Source organism: Anoplopoma fimbria, chromosome 5 (assembly GCF_027596085.1).
Source record: "Anoplopoma fimbria isolate UVic2021 breed Golden Eagle Sablefish chromosome 5, Afim_UVic_2022, whole genome shotgun sequence".
Taxonomy (NCBI): Eukaryota; Metazoa; Chordata; class Actinopteri; order Perciformes; family Anoplopomatidae; genus Anoplopoma; species Anoplopoma fimbria.
Window position 1 is genome coordinate 14042651 of NC_072453.1, and position 18157 is coordinate 14060807.

General features: G+C 39.6%; 4 protein-coding genes across 4 annotated transcripts; all 4 read right to left on the reverse strand.

Moving 5' to 3' along the window:
- Positions 1-881: 881 nt before the first annotated feature.
- On the reverse strand, positions 882-2342 carry LOC129091451 (dual specificity phosphatase 29-like). The gene is made up of 4 exons (XM_054599075.1): positions 2312-2342; positions 1962-2181; positions 1655-1878; positions 882-1096 (listed from the first exon to the last, which is right to left on the reverse strand). The coding sequence occupies exons 2-4, from the start codon at positions 2141-2143 to the stop codon at positions 882-884; spliced, it is 621 nt and encodes a 206-aa protein (XP_054455050.1). The 5' UTR covers positions 2144-2181; positions 2312-2342.
- On the reverse strand, positions 2286-5207 carry LOC129091450 (dual specificity phosphatase 29-like). Its single transcript, XM_054599074.1, has 4 exons — positions 5080-5207; positions 4651-4868; positions 4282-4379; positions 2286-2387 (listed from the first exon to the last, which is right to left on the reverse strand). Exons 1-4 carry the CDS (start codon positions 5205-5207, stop codon positions 2286-2288), a joined length of 546 nt encoding a protein of 181 aa, XP_054455049.1.
- A 1294-nt stretch (positions 5208-6501) lies between these two features.
- Positions 6502-8772, reverse strand: LOC129091449 (dual specificity phosphatase 29-like). Its single transcript, XM_054599073.1, has 3 exons — positions 8618-8772; positions 7487-7707; positions 6502-6732 (listed from the first exon to the last, which is right to left on the reverse strand). Exons 1-3 carry the CDS (start codon positions 8770-8772, stop codon positions 6506-6508), a joined length of 603 nt encoding a protein of 200 aa, XP_054455048.1. The 3' UTR covers positions 6502-6505.
- Positions 8773-12046: 3274 nt separating this feature from the next.
- On the reverse strand, positions 12047-17058 carry LOC129091816 (dual specificity phosphatase 29-like). The gene is made up of 6 exons (XM_054599512.1): positions 16922-17058; positions 16603-16820; positions 16220-16407; positions 13414-13565; positions 12999-13216; positions 12047-12457 (listed from the first exon to the last, which is right to left on the reverse strand). The coding sequence occupies exons 1-6, from the start codon at positions 17056-17058 to the stop codon at positions 12246-12248; spliced, it is 1125 nt and encodes a 374-aa protein (XP_054455487.1). The 3' UTR covers positions 12047-12245.
- Positions 17059-18157: the final 1099 nt, after the last annotated feature.

Consider the following 18157-nt stretch of genomic DNA (forward strand, 5'->3'; position numbering starts at 1 on the left):
TCCTGGCAGCTGTTTTCTCCGCAGAAAAGTATTTTAAAATAAAAAAGTAAAAAAAGGAAACTTGACTCGGACTTGACTGCTCTGAGACTTGATTTACTTTAGATTTAACCCTCTTGACATGAAACTATACAGAAAAAAAACAATCGTGTCTCTAATGTAAAATCCGAAAAGTAAATAAAGGCAACAGCCAGATGCTGCGTGCCCACAAATAGTGTATTTAATTATTAAGCCTTTGCATTAAAATAAATTGGTCTCCATTAATACAAAAAGAAAACTTGATTTAACACAATTTCAAAGGGAACATTCAAACGTCATTTTGATGGACAGCATTCAGAAACATGCAATCTTGCATCTTGTGTCGTGACTTGAGACCTCATGAGATTCACCCTGTAAGACTTGACCTGGATTTGTCTCATAGTATATAAAACTACAAAAGACTTGTGAATTGACTTGGTCTTGTCTCAGATGACTTGTGACTTGACTTGAGCTCTGATCTGATATACTTAAAACTTGACTTTCTTTTGTCCTGACTGACTTCCTACTTGGACTTGTCCCCCCTTGTGACATAACTTGTCTCAAATGACTTGTGACTTGACTTAAGATTTGCTCCGTACTGTTCATGAGACTTGACTTCAACTTGTCCTGAATGACTTGAGATTGAACTTGAACTTGTCTCAAGTTCATTTTTACTTCACTAAGACTTTTCTCAAATGACTTTGTGTTGGCCAGAGTTTTGTTCTTCGACTTATCCTGACTTTTGACGTATGACTTTAATGACCAGACACTTTTATTCTTCAACAATGACTTGAAACCAAACTTGAATTTGTCTCCTTTGACTTGAGGCTCGACCTGAAGCTCAACTTGACCCCCGGGTGCTCCCCTCAGCTCTGCTCTGTACCCTCTTCTCTTTTCTCCAGGAGCTGCATGTCCAACTCTCTCAGCTGTTTCAGGAAGCCCCAGTTGGGGATGATCCTCCTGCATCTCTTCACGTGTTCGATGGCGTCGACCACCGTCATGTTTTCACAGATCATCAGGTAGGCCAGGAAAAGTGTGGCAGACCGACTCCGTCCCATCACGCAGTGCACCAGCAGTTTATCTGGACAGGAATGAATCACATTACATTTAAGGTTTCCTTCAATTTAAAGGTTCACAAAAATTCTAGAATCCTTTTTTCACTTCTCTACTAGTGGTGTCTATGCAGAAAGTTTGAGTTTACCAAATGTAATTTGAGGTCTTTACAGAATAGAAACAATGGCATTGTGGATCATCCTTAGCCCCCGAAATATAAAAACTGCACACTGCAAAGTGTCCTGAGAAAGCAGTACATTTTGTTCCTAAAAAATATATTTTTCCTGCAAGCCAATCAGAGCAGACTAGGCTTTTTCGGCAGTGTGGCTTTGAAGAGACGGGTGCTTAAACGGAGCGTTTTAGAGAGAGGGTGAATACAGGTATATTCAGGCAGACAGAATGAGAAAAAATGATGTGTTTTTTTAACATTAAAGCATGTTAACATCACCTTCATCACCCTATAGACTCACGTGGTAGTGGATGTTTAAAGCCTTGTCAATTAAAACCTAACCTGTCAAGGCCTAGATACCACTCAGTCATCCCGCTGATACGGCAGAACTGACCCTTTAACTGTGTGTGGTCTTACTCTGAGGATTGCTCAATGTTTCCTCTATAAACCGGGCCGCAGAGAAGAAATACTGGCTGAGGTTAAAGGTTGTGACGTCTTCTGCCACCACACCATAGTAAACCAAGTCCATGTCGCTATAGTAACCAGCTCCGGTGTCCACGTTGTTCCACGTCCCCTCTGCTGCATTCAAGATGTGCGTAATCCCCAACCTCTTCAGGTTACACTTGTCCTTTGCAGTCTGCCTGCAAGAAGCCAGAATGAATATTATTTTAATCCTCCATTATTCTTATTCAGTTTAGTTATTTTATACTTTTCTTTTACTTACTCGTCCCCGATGTGGACATTTGGCCAGACCTCGTTGACATGAGTGTAAGCCACACTCCCACGGTTTAGGATTTTCTCCAGCTCATAGCCCCCAGGTGTGACATATTCATCCACTGGACTGGATTCCTCCGCTGCCTTTACAACATTTATCTTGGTTCCAGTCTTTGACTTGTGAGAAGCCATTTTCTCGCTGTGGCTTCCTTTCACACATGATTTATTAGCTTAAGGGGGAGAAAGAAATAGCACGCTTGCTTTTTTTTCCCTTCCACTTTTCTCCCTCTACAATTTTGAAAAAATACATTTTTTTTTGGTTTGTTTTTGTTTTTCACATGCATCCCCAGAACCACTCACCAACAGATTGAAGTCCTTCGTTTTCCTGCTTGTGAATTTTGCTTTCATCATTCTGGCAGCTTGTTGTGAAGCAGTCCTTAAAGGCAGAACATGGTAGGGTTTTAATTCTGGCAGTGAGGGCACAGATTGTATAACCGCTCTGTGACAGGAATCAAATGCAGAGGATATTTTTAGGGCTGTGATGTGGCGGGCCCCTGACCTTAGCTGCCACGTTCTCTGCCTGTGGGGAAAAACTTCCACCCAGCCAGTCCCTGCCATCCACTTCTAAACACACAACTTTAATCTTCGCTGCTGGCAGGAAGCTGAGCTTACCCAAACTTTGCACTTGCCGAAGGATACCCAAATTCACTGGAGTGAACAGGGCACTCTGAGCTTTAGCTCAGCCGTATGAGCGACTCCTTGAAATTGTGTCGGTCTCTTTTAGCCTTTTCAACATATCTTCAGACGCTGGGAGAGAACGCTGAAGCGCTGCCTCACAACACCCGTTAAGGATGTTCTGCATTTTCTGGAGCCTCTCTGGGGCCAGAAGAGAACTGAAATGTGTCAGACTGTTAGACAGACAAGGTTTTTTCACAGGATGGCACATGTCTTTGATTCCCCCGTTATATGATATGCATGGTCCATTCAGTGATCTAAATGCAAGCCCCCAAAGTGAGAGTGTGATGATGACTGTATTGCAGAATGGCTGGATGAAGCTGCTAACATGTCAGACGGAGTTTTCACACCATCAGCCTCCTTTATTTTCCCCTCATATCTTCATGCTCTGCCATCATTCATTCTGACAGTGAAATCATTAAACCTGTGATATCCAATTCCTTTTATTTTGACAGCATCTCTCTCTCTCTCTCCCTCTCTCTCTCCCTTTCTCCCAGTGTGCTCCGGAGAGCATCTCTTATTAAGATGGCTTCAGCGTTTCATCTCTTTTCAAAGTCTGACCTGAATCTGTATACACACTCAGAGCCATGCTGGCATATTTTTATCATCTTGTATCAAGCCTCTTTAGACATCGCAGTTTTAACTGTACAACGCTGGATTGCAGCAGTTAGGACACAATATTTTGAGGATTGTGAATTTATAAGTGGAGCATTGTTTATTTATAGGCATACAGTGTATTTGTATTGTTCAAGAACTGCAGGGGTTTTGGCAGTGGTGCTATTTGTTTTAATGGCCTCTGTGATATTGATTGTGCTGCGTATGTGACCATACCGGTGTTTTTGTATCATATAAGCTCCTTAACATCATGCATACTTTACATTTGTACTGACTGTTTGCAAATGAATGCTGTACATTTTCTAGATTTATTTGATGTATTTTTCCTGACGCTGCAGACAGCCAATGGTTTCAAATCATTTCTGCACTATATGAAAACCAGTTTTTATTTTTATTTCTTCTGAAGTCTTTCATGTCTCTAAATGCTGACATGTAAAATGACACCACCTTTGAACATTTTCTGCTGTTGTGTTTTAACATATCTGAGAGAAATTCCTGTACACTTAATGTAAAGTATAAAAACATTCAAGTAGTTATGCAAGTCGGATGAGTCCAGCCGAGTCTTAGGGTCAAATATGCAGCTCTCTTTAACAGGCTCTTAAAACTATCTTGAGTTTTGTAATCCACACAGAATATCAAGTCTGTATTTATTTTTGTTTGTCAGTTATTGTTTTGTGGTAATACAGTACAGACCTGTCAATTGAATCTGAACTAAAACCACATTAGAATGCAATGGAAATGCGTAGGATAAAACAAAATGTGCTAATTGATTTTCTTTCTGAATTGTAAATTATTGAAAACCACGTATGTGAAGAAAAGGCAAATTGTATTAAACAAATTTAAAAGATCAATCTTTATTTCTCCAGTTCTTGATGTTGTCTTGTTTTCCTCTGCAGGGCCAAAGAAGAGTCCAGGTGACAGAGTTGATTCAGAAATCCAACATTTGGAAGAATGTTTCTGTGCCTGCGAACGGCCTCCACAGCCTCAACGAGGGTAAGTCTTTCTCTGATCATGAGGAAGGCCAGTGCGAGAGTCGCTGAGCGGCTGATTCCTCGTGCACAGTGGACGAGCACCTTACCTACAAGGACATTAGACAGAAACACTTAAAATGTCAGCTTTGTCTATATGAAGCAAGCATACTTTGAGTTTTTATCAATAAATGCAAACAATTTCTGCATTTTTGGGTCATAATTCTTCAGATTTAGTTAACATTACAATCAAGTTTTCAGCTGGATGTTGCATCTTGTCTTCTTATATTCATTATATTGTGAAACTATATATAAAGCATTATTCCACCCCTAACCTAATGTTTTTCTTTTGTTTTTGTGGCTCACATGGACTCAATGTACCTTTCTGCTTCAGAGCAGCATGAATGAAATCAGCTGTCTCAGTGAAGAATGGGCTCAAGTCAAAATCTCTACAGTCTGGTGCTTCGACTCCGTGATACCGTATGCTGGTGTCTTTGTAGAAACACGGCCCAGTGTTAATGTGCTGGGGGCCATCTGCAGCATTCACCACATGTGTTATACCCAGATCCACTAACAGGGATTTATGCTGAGCTGTAGCCCTGTAAACGACACAAGACATGATACAAGGAATGGAGATGCCTGGAGCCAGCTCTGTTAGCGTATGTTTGCAAATGCATCACTGGTGACTCAAATGTACAGAATTTATATTTGTCCCATGAGTTGGACCAAATACAGGACTTGTTTGCAGCAACAGTTTCACAATCAGATCACCATATTGCAGCGGGGCCCTGAAGTGAGAATGTCACTTACGCATCTCCGATGTAGAGGTTGGGCCAAACCTCGTTGACAGCTCCAGTGGGGCGTCTGTTCTTCAGCAGAAGGCTGAGCAGATCGCAGGTGGGCGGTGTCTGATACTCTGGCTCCTCCTCTGGGCTCATATCGGCATCTTTCACTTTAGTGTTGGTGAAGAATTATCACAAATTATATTCAGCTCAACACTTGGTTAACAGATAGATAATATCCCCAAAGGCAAGATGCTCCAGGATGGAAAATGTGAGAAGTTATTGCTGCTGTCCTGCTAGTTTTTACTTCCTGTAGGTATTTGGACAGGAACCACGGTAAACTCTGACCCTGTTGGTGCAACTCTGCTCTGTTTTCCATCCGAGCAGAGTATCAGTGTTGTTTAGAGGCTGAGCCCCGCCGGAGTGAGACAGCTGAAGATGCCAGAGTCTGGGCAGGAGCGGTGTGAACTATTTATTCCTTCCATGACAGTGACAGAAGCCAGGCTGCTTGTGTTGTGACAATTTTAGCTACAGAACCACATCGGTGATTTGGAACATGGTGAGGAAGATGCCCTACTGAGTCAGTCCAAACTGCATCATTGTGTAGTTAATTTTAGATTATTTAAAGGATAATGCTGCTGTTATTTTATACTTTCTTTTATAAATGTCAGGATTTCATGAATTAAGCAGGTGTGTAGCCACTGCCCTATGATTCCATTCATAAACTAAGAAAAACACATAAAACATTCGTTGACATATTTCCTCATTACGATGGACATGGACACTGTAGTTTATTCTGAGACCACTCGGAGACTACATTTTATATTTCTGGAGAGTATCTCTGAGTCAGACGAACACCAGTGGTTGTTGACAATCTCAAGGTTCATTTAGTAGCTGTTTTAAAGCTTTCCATCATACCAAATGATCCTCACCAGCAGATGGAGTTTGGCAGAGAATTATAGATGTTCAAATTCCCAATTTGTCTTTTAAGGAATACCTCAATTTATCAGTAAAAATATTTATTTGCTTCCTTTTCCTAGAGTTAATGAGAAGAACGGCACCACTTTCATTTTTCTAGGTTAAACAAATGAGTGTATCATAATATAATAAGTGAGATTTACAGCCTCTATGCAAAACTAAGCTCTCCTGGTTCTAGCTTAGCATATTTAGCATACAGGAATAAGAGTCGTAAGTAATATGTCACCCAGTGTAACTACATGGCTTTTCTATTAGTTTGTTGTTGTCAACACAGACAATTACCTTTTCTGGATAAAGTAATTGTTGGTTTTGTTACTATTTGTTCATTACAATGAAAGACCTTTAATTTCTTCACAAAAAAATGGAATTTGTCTTACAAAGAAAAGACAATTAGAGCATGTTTTAACATTCATATCCCCCTTGTCTACTTTAAACCCAAGCGTGTGATCCAAATTTATGAACTGATCTATTTTATCTTAGGTCCGCCCATTGGCACTGCAGCTCCTCGATGATCCCTGGTAGTGAAGCTGTTTGTCCAGCTCTCGGAGCTGCTCCAGGAAACCATTGTTAGGTGAGATGTTCCTGTTGGCGCTGACAGCTTTGATGGCGTCCACCAGCGTCATGTTCTCATGGATTATCAGGTAGGCCAGAACCAAGGTGGACGAGCGGCTGAGACCCATCGCACAGTGGACAAACACTTTACCTGCCAATCAGCAGAGAGAAAAAACTCAGCTTCACTTTCTACGAATCAGTCCAGAGCTCAGCCATCCACAGCTCCATGTCTGTATTTACAACCATGCAACGACTGGATTATAGTATGGAACTTTATTCTAACTGTCTAATTTGTTACTCCTCTCTCTGTGGATTAGAAAACATGCACATTCCCAGAGAGGAGCACTTCAAACTCCCGACTAAAAGTTTTATAACAATGTTGCAACAAATGTTTCTACACACGGTAATCCCTGGTTCCTTATCGGGCTTGAGGATTAGGGCGCATAGGAGCGCGTAATTGAACTGTCTTGGCGGTTGTGTATTTCTGCTGGGGGATTACTGTAGGGCCCGCCACACACTGGAGCCCCCGATCAGCCAGCATGTGAATGAGGAGGCCTCATCTTATTACTGTCGTGTCAGATACCGACTTCACTTTGCATAACAGGCCAGGCAGGAACAGGCCACAAACATAATTGTGTAATTTCCATGTCCAATAAAAGTGTTGCTTACAAATTACCAGGGCAATCCATTTAAAACCAATTTTCCTGGCCAAGGTCTGAGTTTATGAGAAGATTACCGTGGGGGAAAGATATTAGCTTGATATTATGTTTAGTGCTTGATTTGCATTTTAATGACCAATACAACTGGGGGCTGCTGTAATGGGAATTGACTGACAAATGTATCTGTACTTTGCCTTGCAATAAAAAATTATAAGAAATACCGTGAACCCAGTGAGAGCTCCTCACCTGTGGGCGAGCTTAAAGCGTTTTTGATAAAATTGGCCGCAGGGTAAAAGAAGGGACTCAAGTTAAAGGATGGCATGTCAAAAGCTTCCACTCCATGATAAGTGATTTTGGTGTCTCTGTAGAAGCTGGGGCCGGTGTTCACGTTGAACTTCCCATCAGCAGCGTTAAGTACATGGCTGATGTGGTGAGCCTGGAGTGTCCTCTTGTCTTTAGCTGCATACCTAAAGGTAAAGAAAAAGCATAATTATCTGTCGGTGCAGATAAGTGAAAGAAGGGTTTGTCATTTCTATGAGCATACTTATGACCTTATATGACAATGCTTCTTATTAATTATTTTAAAGTTGTCATATTTATGAAAAGCAAAACATTTACTCATATCATTCATAGCATGTTTAATGCAAAAATTAGATGAGCATTTGTGTTGCCAAGTTGTGGACCCAAAGCTAATGTTTAAGATATTCGTCTAACAACAAAAGCGTTAAATAAGTAAATGCGTAAATGACTTCCTCTATTAAGATGTTGCTTCAAAATCTGTCAACCCAAAACTACTGTAAAACAAACGTATTTCTGTAGAATAAGATGTGAATTATGGAACCTGCAATAACAGATATTTTGCCAATAGGGGCAGCAGAAACAAACTGTGAACACAGACATATAACCTTTAATCGATATTTTGAACTTGTTAGCAAACATAATATAACAGCTGATTTATCAAGCAGACATGAAGCAACCTAAGCATATATATAGAGAGTCTCGTTGAATGTATCACTGTCTTTAAGGTCTGGTTTTGATCTACATTAGCTCCTGAGTAAAACATCTGGATTTGTTTTTGCAAAAATGGTTCTACCTGCTGTGTTACTTTCCGAAAACAGCCCCATGAGAGCGGGGAGATGATACGAACAGACCGTGAAATGATCCATAGAGCTGATGACGAATGACTCGGGGGGGCAATTCTCTGTGGTTTCATCACTACAATCAACACTTTTTATGTACAAGTATTCACATTATCCATTGTAGATTTAAAATATGCTGCTTTTACAATTAATACATTATCTATAATTGCTTTTTCAGTTTTGTAAGCCTTTCATTGGTGACAATTTGTATATCCTCTATGTGCATGCCTGGTCTCACATGTCTCCAATATAGATCCTGGGCTGAACCTCATCCAGATGGCTGCTGGTCCCTTTCTTTGTCCACATTAGCCTCTGGAGCTCTGAAGCCACGGGGGTCTCATACCTGCCGTCTTCCCCCTCAGGGCTTGCCAAGCAGCTGAAGCCTCTGGGCATGTCTGGATGCTCCACTTCTGCTTTTACACCCTGTCGCATAGAAGTACCACATATGATACTCTAACAGAGATTAACTGGGAGGTTAAGCAGAACTGGTCCCTGCTATGACATTTGGACAGTGCCAAGAAGCAGAAAAGCAATCAAAAGGCTTGGAAATGTTTTTTCTTTAACTCACTCATCTACAGTTTAAGAAAGAAAACATGGATACAGTTTTTAGACACCATCTGATTTTCCTTTGAGCGCTTAATAACTCCACTGATGACTTCTAATGGGCTTTATTGAAGAGAGAGGTAACACTGAAAGATAAATACAATGGTGGATTACAGTGAGGATTGATGAAAAGAACATCAGGTATGGAGGCCCATCGCCTTTAAATATAGACTATAATTATGCCAATAAATGCACTCCACAGCAGCAAAGGACCACAAGAACACATAATTGTGAGATGACCTTATGAAGCTCTCATTATTTTATCCACAGTTCAGTAGCACTTAGGTGGGTTTATTTATCCCTGGAGATAAAAAAATTGGAATTCAAGGCTTATGAACATCAGCTTTTCATTTCCTGCAGGCAAGTCCAACCTGTGCATTTACAATTTACACATCGGGCTTGTGAGAGACTAATATGCAAACTGTATACATTAGCATCCATTAAGGCAGCTGTGTGATTCTGCTCCAGGCTGAGGATGTACAAATGATGTGTATGCATTGTTATAGCCAAGAAAACCGGTGGCAGCTCTGCTTCTTATTTGCATTCTGCTGGTTGTGTGGAGACATAATGTGACACTCAGGGTTTGGAGACTTATTATCGTGTCCACAGGGACGCGTCGCTGGGACCAAATCTGTCTCACTGACCTTTTGTTAAGCTGCCGTGGCATATGGAGGTGCACTTAAACATCATGACAGCTTCATGCATCTCTGCATGTGCATGGTTGCATGTGTATCGTGTGTATGCAAGAAAAGCTGCATCTGACGTGTGTATGCAAGAAAAGCTGCACCCGACCCAGCATATGATCTATGCATATGAGTTTGTGAGTGTTGGAGGCAGAGTAAAGTGTGTCTTTGCACAAGTACAACATGTGCCCGGAGTACCTGGAGGCTCCTCTTTCTCCTCATTGATCTATAAGTACAACCCTTCCCTCCCTCCCACAGTCAGGGCAGAGAACTGATTTCCCTGGTGCACATGTTGAGCTGCAGCGCTGCTTTCATAGCCTCCCCCCTTAGGCTAACCTGTCCTTCTTGCTCCACTTCTGTGTAATTAAAGATGCTATGTATGGGAAAGCGCCCACGGTTAACATGGAGGGCAAATAAAAATGGCTTTTTACCTCCTCCGGGCCTCTTCTTGGTGGTTTTATGAATTACACTTTCCTCCTTTGGCCTTTTGGATGCGGTTCGTCTGGATTTGCGAGCAAATTAATAAAAGGAGAAAGTGTGGTAATCAATCAGGCAGTGCAGTATCATCACAGTACATCCTTGTTTATTAAAGTGCTTTATAAACATGTTGACTGTACCTTGCAAACAAATGTATACAGTACTATAAATCCATACACTGTACAGTCTAATAAATAGTTCCCAACATGGACTTCAATCTGCAACAAATCAGTAACAACAAACTGTTAGTGGACACTTGCCTTGGCTGGAAACGCTGCTTTTTAATGTCTCTCTGTACAAGAGCTACATGTAGGTCGACAGCACAACTGTCTATGTTCTCCTTTGGTTATCTACCCTGCAACCTTTTTTGCTATTTTAAAATCTGAGTCTCAGCTCAAAATAATTCTGGCATCATCTTTTGCATTCCATTAAGGTTACCCGAGCTACCAGCACAGGAGGAAGGATAGGACACAGCTTTTTCACTAGCAAGACCATTAAATCAGTGCTGCTGAGCTTAAAGTCTCTACTGAGAATCTCCTCCACAGTGAAATGTGTTTAAATCAACACCTGGACGTTTGCTCAAGTCAGGACTTCACTTAGTGAATAAAACAGAAAAGCTGATTCAGGCATACTCAATCTTAGCTAAAACAAAAGTAGTATGTAAAAAAAAACATACACAAGAAGAAAGAAGATCATGTATATGTATATATGTACAATACAAACATTTCTATTAATCGTGTTAAGTGCATTCTTTTTTTTCTTGTAACCAAATTAAATATCAATAGCTGAAACCCATAGCCTATATTGAAATTTAACTTCTGACTTCAGAAATACAAATAATGGTAGGAAGGAGTCATTGCTGTCAAACACTATTTATAGTTATTTATAGTTATTTATAGATGCATGTGTGTACCTTTTTGTGTCTGACCTCTAATATTGCTACAGATGATTTAATTTACCAACAAAAGATCTGAAACCTTTTGATGTAAAGTGATGATCAGCTCAACTAGCTTGACGAACAAAACCAAAATAATTGAACACTGATCTTGTTAAAGACTGATGCGGTGGATTTGTTCCCATTTGGGGTTTGATTGTAAACTTGCAGAAACATCATTTATCTTTTCTGAGTCATCGTTTCTGAGTTTCCCAAAAAATAATGCTTTGCAAAAACATTTTCCACAAGACATTTGGTCCATTCTGCTGTAATAAGTGAGGTGCTAAAGAAAAGAACACAGGTAACTGAAAGACACAAATATTCATAAAATCTCCTTATCATTGACATTCATTGTTCAGTCTTGTCTCTGTTTTCACGTCACATTGCATTGTTTACAAAGCGACTTTTAGTTAAGACGTTCTTTGTTTTTATGATCCCTACATCCAAAAACATAAAAAAACATGAAATGTCCTTAACCATGGTGAAAGAGAATGCAGCTTATTACAAACCAGAACCAAACAAAATTTGATTTGAATTGAGAGACAACTTTGCGATTCACCTTTTCCGCTAGCTAGGTAAACAAAGCTCAGCCTGAGGGTGGCACCATAGAGTAGGCCATGTTGTTACTACGATGTTACTGCTAACATTTGTTAGCGTGTTAACATACTAGCATCATGCTTCAATGCATATTAACAACTAGCTTACTTGATGTTACCATGCTGTTAGCATGAAACAGTAAGCCTACAAAAGCCTACAATTATCATAACATTAATATTTTCATTTGCTAATATTTAGCAAGTTATGTTTGTTATATTAGCATGTTAACATGTGCATACTTAGCATGCTAACATGTTGGTGTAACACGCTAGTATTGCAAATAACTTGAAGAAGGCAGTATGTGCTGAGAGGATTCTGCATTTTGCATCTTTCCATTAACATTTAGCATGTTAATATGCATTAAACTTACTAATGAAATGCTTAAAAGTATGCATTTTTCCCATTCTTCTTGTTTTTTTTTTTGCTAACATGATATCTTAGCTGTTACTCTCAAAGTAAAGCTGGGTCTCACGGAAATTCAGCCAGAAGTTGAAAAGATGTTCAGACTGACTGGCATCACCATCTCTAGACATCGCACTGCTTTGTGGCTGAAAAGTCTAAACTTCTCTTGATTACAGGATCTGACATGTTTTCTTCTTTCTTGTCAGCTGCAGATCCAGATCCAACAACAAAGCCAGGAAATTCCTGTTGGGGTAGATGGCTCTCTTCTGGATCAATTTCTGCAAAGCCTGTTTGAGCGGGAGTTGACGGTGGATCATGAGGTACGCTAACACCAAGGTCGATGACCGGCTCATTCCCATGATGCAGTGCACCAGAACTTTCCCTGAAGAACAGACAAGATGAAGGGAGAGAGAGGGTGTGAAGGAAGGATTAGAGAGAGGCCTCAGTCTTATTAATATCATACATGACTGCCCGCCTCATGCTGTGTGTGGTCTTTCTTTTTTCTTGCTGTGAGCTATAAATAGCACCCAAAATTCATCGCCTTTGTTTGTTTAAGGTCCCTATGCAGCCTCGGCCCGACTGTCTCTTTAATCCTAACTAGTCCTCTGCTTGATAGCTTCTTTGAAGGGAGCTATGGTAAATTATAGATTTAAATTCTGCAAGGTAAGACCTTTATTAATACTGCTGAAAATACACTTACATACCTTTACAAGTTGTGTTACATTGTGGTGATAGGTGACACTGAAAGGATGGCATGGTGGGAGAATTTGAGTAGACGGGTTTATTAAGCAGCATAGAGTTAAAATGTGAAATAAGACATGTAATGTGCAGGAATTTGAAAAAAAATACCATCTTTTTGCAGTTAATTAAAACTGTTAAAACTATTAAAAGAAATATGAATGTGAAAAGAAGAGGAGTCTTACCATCAGGTGACTTCAGAGCTCTGTGAATGAAATCAGCTGCAGTCTGGAAGTAAACATCCAGATCAAAGTATGTTGAGTCATCTGCTGGAATGCCACAATACACAAAGCCGTTGCCATAAAAGCTTTGGTTCCCTATGCTGCCCCGTTTGGAGTGAGCAGCGTTTAATACATGAGTTATACCTAATTTCAGCAAGGTAGTCTTGTTTTGGGCTACTGCCCTAGCAAGACAAAGAGACAGAAAGCATTTCAAGACGTATTTGAAGGCTAAGCATCATAGCACCATATTTGTATACCAGAATAACAAACATCTACGAGGTTTATGTGAAAGGTCATGACTGTTTAACATTACAAGTAACAGGTTTCACATGTCCCTGCGAGGCAAACTCATTTAGTCTGAAATAAAAAGTATACTTACACATTCCCAATGTATATGTTTGGCCAGACCTCATCGACTTGTCTGAGATGTAGTTTGCACGAGTCCAAAACCTTCTGCAGATCCTTCACACTTAGATATTCCTTTCTCTTGCCTTTAGAGTCTGCCATTTTAGGTCCAAATGCCCCGTCTTGGATTGATTACTAGTTCAAATGTTTGTTGTATGAAAGCATTTCCCGTCAACTCCGGCTCAGGATGATCTGTACGAGCAGGTGTTTATCTGCTGTCACTGGACAGTTACCCAATTTAGTGCTTAACCCAGCGTGTAGTCTTACTCGTGCAGAGGGCAGGACAACAAACAGAGCAGCCAAGCTCTGCTTTTCACAGCGCTGTGGGACTCTAATTTAATAAGCCTCAAACAGAGATGAATAATTGCATAAAGTAGTGATAATTGGATGCCATTACGGACAAAATAATTAAGTGCGTTGCTTATACTGGATGACAGAAAAGTCCACTTTAATGCAGCATTTATAGAACAGATATGCTGAAACAGCTTCATGCAGCTAGTTTTGTTCTCTGATATAAATATATTTTAAAGCAAATTGGCTTAAAAGGGAAAAAAAATTAAGCTTTGCCCTCGCCTGCACATAACATCAAACAGCCCTCACACTGCTGGAAGTGTCTCTTTTAACCCGTCTGTTATGTTGTAGGTCAATTTCACCAATTCCAGCTTTTAAATGGAAGAAAAAGCATTATTAACCTCCATGAAATGTAATGACCTCTCTTCATTCAGCGCTGTGAACGTGTAGGTAAAACGTGGACGCAATGATGTGTTGTGAAAAGCCAGTACTGATGTTTTATACAAAATCAGTCGATAAATGTCTCCGCCTCATCTCGACCTGGAGACAGTTATTGATTGATTATTTAAAGTGCCGCTTCTGCTTATTGATTCATCTACAGAGGTGTGTGTGTGTGTGTGTGTGTGTGTGTGTGTGTGTGTGTGTGTGTGTGTGTGTGTGTGTGTGTGTGTGTGTGTGTGTGTGTGTGTGTGTGTGTGTGTGTGTGTGTGTGTTGCAGGACCAAATCTCACCTGATGTGTACATGAAAATAAAATCCATACCTGCTGGTGAATGTGTGACCCTGGTGCAGGTTAAAGGCCTCAGTTGATACTGCATACATTTTGTATTAGAGATGCTGTTAACACAAGCATTTATAAGAAATATTGAATAAAATGTAGAATTATTCAATGAATTTCACATTAAGATGTAAAGGACCATGAGAATCTGAACTCTCTCATATTCTACTCTCCACCAGCAGAGCAAAGGCAGATTGTCAGGTTTCAAGGACCAAGTTTCTTATAAAAGATCCTGAGCATAAAAGCCTTTTCAGCATTTGACCTCATGACATAAAATAGTCAGAAATCCAGTCTACCACTGGAACAACAAGACAGAAGTAGTGAGGACAATGAAACTGACAGTACTTGTGTAAAATGCAGGGGGAAAAAAGACATTTGCAGGAACATTTGCAGTTATTGTACATTCCACTGAGTATGTAAACAATGTGTAAATTATGAAAAGCAGATGAAATAATCTTGGCAGTTAGCTACTTGACAATAGCAACATAAGGCTATTGAACAAGCATACGATGATTACTGTTTTTTCATGGTCTTAAGTATCTGTTGGTAGGGTCGTGTCCATCATTTTAGAAATGATGATGTCATGACTACAAGTTTTTACCCCAGTGCAACTGACATATTAGATAAATATTTGGTAGGTAACACTGAAAGAGAAATACAATGGGGGATTAAATTTGAGAATTAAGTATAAATCACAAAGATTAAAAAACGTAACATTACATTCATTTGTCATATACATATTGAAACAGAAATACAAAATTACTTTAATGGAATTTGATCTCTGCATTTAATCCATCTTTAGTATTAGCAGTAGATGTAGATGTTCATTTAACTGTAAAATTGAATACATTTTCGAAATCATTTTTATCTTCCAACATTATGGGGTAACAGCTGTTTCAAAATCTAATAGTGTTGGAGAATACTGAATCCATTATTTTATCTTTAAAATGATAATGTATTTGTCAACTCCTAATCTTAATGATGATGATGATACTAAGATGGTCACTATATCAGATTTTCACCACACGATTATTGTGGCCAAAAGAATTAATGATAAAGATAATATTGCAATACTATGATGAGACTTTATTACGCACTTGAACAAACCTTAAAGCCTGCAATAAACCATTAACTATGTGTTTAAAATTGTTAATTAACATGTCAAAACTCATAAAGACACATTATATCTGATTAAAGCTGCTATGAAGTCAAGCATTCATTCTCTTTTTACACACCAGTATTGGATGCTTCATATGGTGAGATATACCTGTTGACAATTATATTGATAATCACTTTAAACGTACTTAACTCTACTTGCAACCAGATTATACTGTGTTATAAACCATCTATTGATTGTCCACGATGTTTTAAAGTGAATACACAACACAATGTAGTGGATGTAAATTTTCTTCAAAATAGAACAAAGGTTAAATGAGTCATTTTGTCTCATATTCAGTCTTAAAAAAGATTCTGCTCAATGGTGTGTTGATTACATTGATCTCCTACTAATATAAGTATCAATATCCAGTGAACCAGCTTAAACACAGCACCAAGGTCAATGGACTCAATACCATTCTTGAAACAAACTGATTAAAGTCAAAGTACAGTATCTCCCTACACTTGTAGACACTGAGTTCTTAATTTTAAACAGGCATTTCGGCTTCTGCAATTTAGAAAATCAATTGGTTTTGACGTGCAGAGGGTTACTCATGATGTCTTGCGTAGTTTTATATCCAAAGCACAAAGCTGTTTGAGGAATCCTCTGTTTGGGAAAATCCATCTGCGCTCTTTGACCTTATTGATGGCCTCTAGCAGGGTGTAATGGTGGTGGATCATTAGGTAGGCCAGGACGAGGGTGGCAGATCTGCTTACTCCGACTGCACAGTGGACAAACACACGAGCTAGTGAAGAAGAAGAAGAAGAAGAAGAAGAAGAAGAAGAAGAAGAAGAAGAAGAAGAAGAAGAAGAAGAAGAAGAAGAAGAAGAAGAAAACAATGAACCTAAAGCATGAGTTGATACTGGGAGTTTACTCTGGATAAGATGAGTGACTTCCTTAGAGATAAAACTGACAATAACGCAACACGATGGGTATTTACCACCAGCCGTTTCAAGTGCACTCTGAATATACTCAGCAGAGGGAAAGAAATAGCGAGAGAGGTCAAAGGACGGTGAGTCATCTGCAGGCACGCCATGATAATCCACAGTAAAGCCATAGAAGTCATGACTCCCCTGACAGTGCATCCTCCCATGAGCTGCATTCAGTACATGAGTGACTCCCAGCTTCCACAGACTGTAGCGATCATTGGCCACTGACCTGTGGACAAAGGAAACAGGCATCATAACAAGAAACCCATAAGAAGGAAACAATCTTGTCTTTTATTTAATAAGCTGTCAATAGCATTGTCAACCACTTACATGTCACCAATGAATAGGTTAGGCCAAACTTCATCCACATGATTTCCAAATCTTTTACCTCCATACAAAACCCTCACCAAGTCTTTCACTGATGGAGTCGCAGGGGAAACTGCATTACTTTGCTGTAGAGTGTCCATAATTCACTGCATGAATCTTGTTGTAGTTGCCTACATAACAAATACTACTCCGACACAACCCATTTGTATGATTTCTTCTCCCGACATTTATTTTAAAACTCTGCTGAGGCTATGCCACATTCACATTGGTACTGACAAGGACAGGTGTCCTTAGCCTATAATTAAATCAGTGACCTATAATCCAAATGTTGATCAACCTCAAAGCTCTATTTATTAATGTTTAGCTATACTTTGGGGGTATTTTGAGGCATGACTTAATTTCTTTATTCCTAACAATAATTGCCATCAGACTGTACAACAACAGCGGAGACCACAGTCTGTCATCATGCTGACCAGCCCCCCCATGTGGATATACTGTACATTTTATTGTATAATATGTTGTATTTATTATCTGTTTCTATGTATCTATCAATAAAGGAATATAATAGAATAAAAGACCAAGCTTGTCAGGAAGGCCAGCAGTGTGCTGGGGTGTCCACTGGATACGGTGGAGGTGGTGGGAGACAGGAGGATGATGGCCAAGCTGTCATCCCTGATGAACAACACCTCCCACCCCATGCAGGACACCCTGGCAGCTCTGTGCAGCTCCTTCAGCCACCGGCTGCTTCACCCCCGGTGTGTGAAGGAGAGGTACCGCAGGTCCTTCCTTCCTGCTGCTGTCAGGCTGCACAACCAGCTCTGCTCCCAGCAGACCACATGACACATGACATGTGCAATACAATACACTGTGCAATAATAGTTAAAATAGTTTTTTCTGTCTGTAAATATTATATTTCAGTTATTGTGTTTTTCTACTGTTTTTATTGCTTATTTATAATACTTGTTTTTTTTTATTTTTCATTTTTTATTTTTATCTTGTCTTTCTTTTACTATGTCTCTTATGTGCACTTTACTCTATGCTGCTGTAAGCCTGCAAATTTCCCCGCTGCGGGACTAATAAAGGATTATCTTATCTTATCTTATCTTATCTTATCTTTGTATAGTATGTGTATTTATTGTCTGTGTCTGTGTAGTTGTATAGTATGTGTATTTATTGTCTGTGTCTGTGTAGTTGTATAGTATGTGTATTTCTGTGTCTGTGTAGTTGTATAGTATGTGT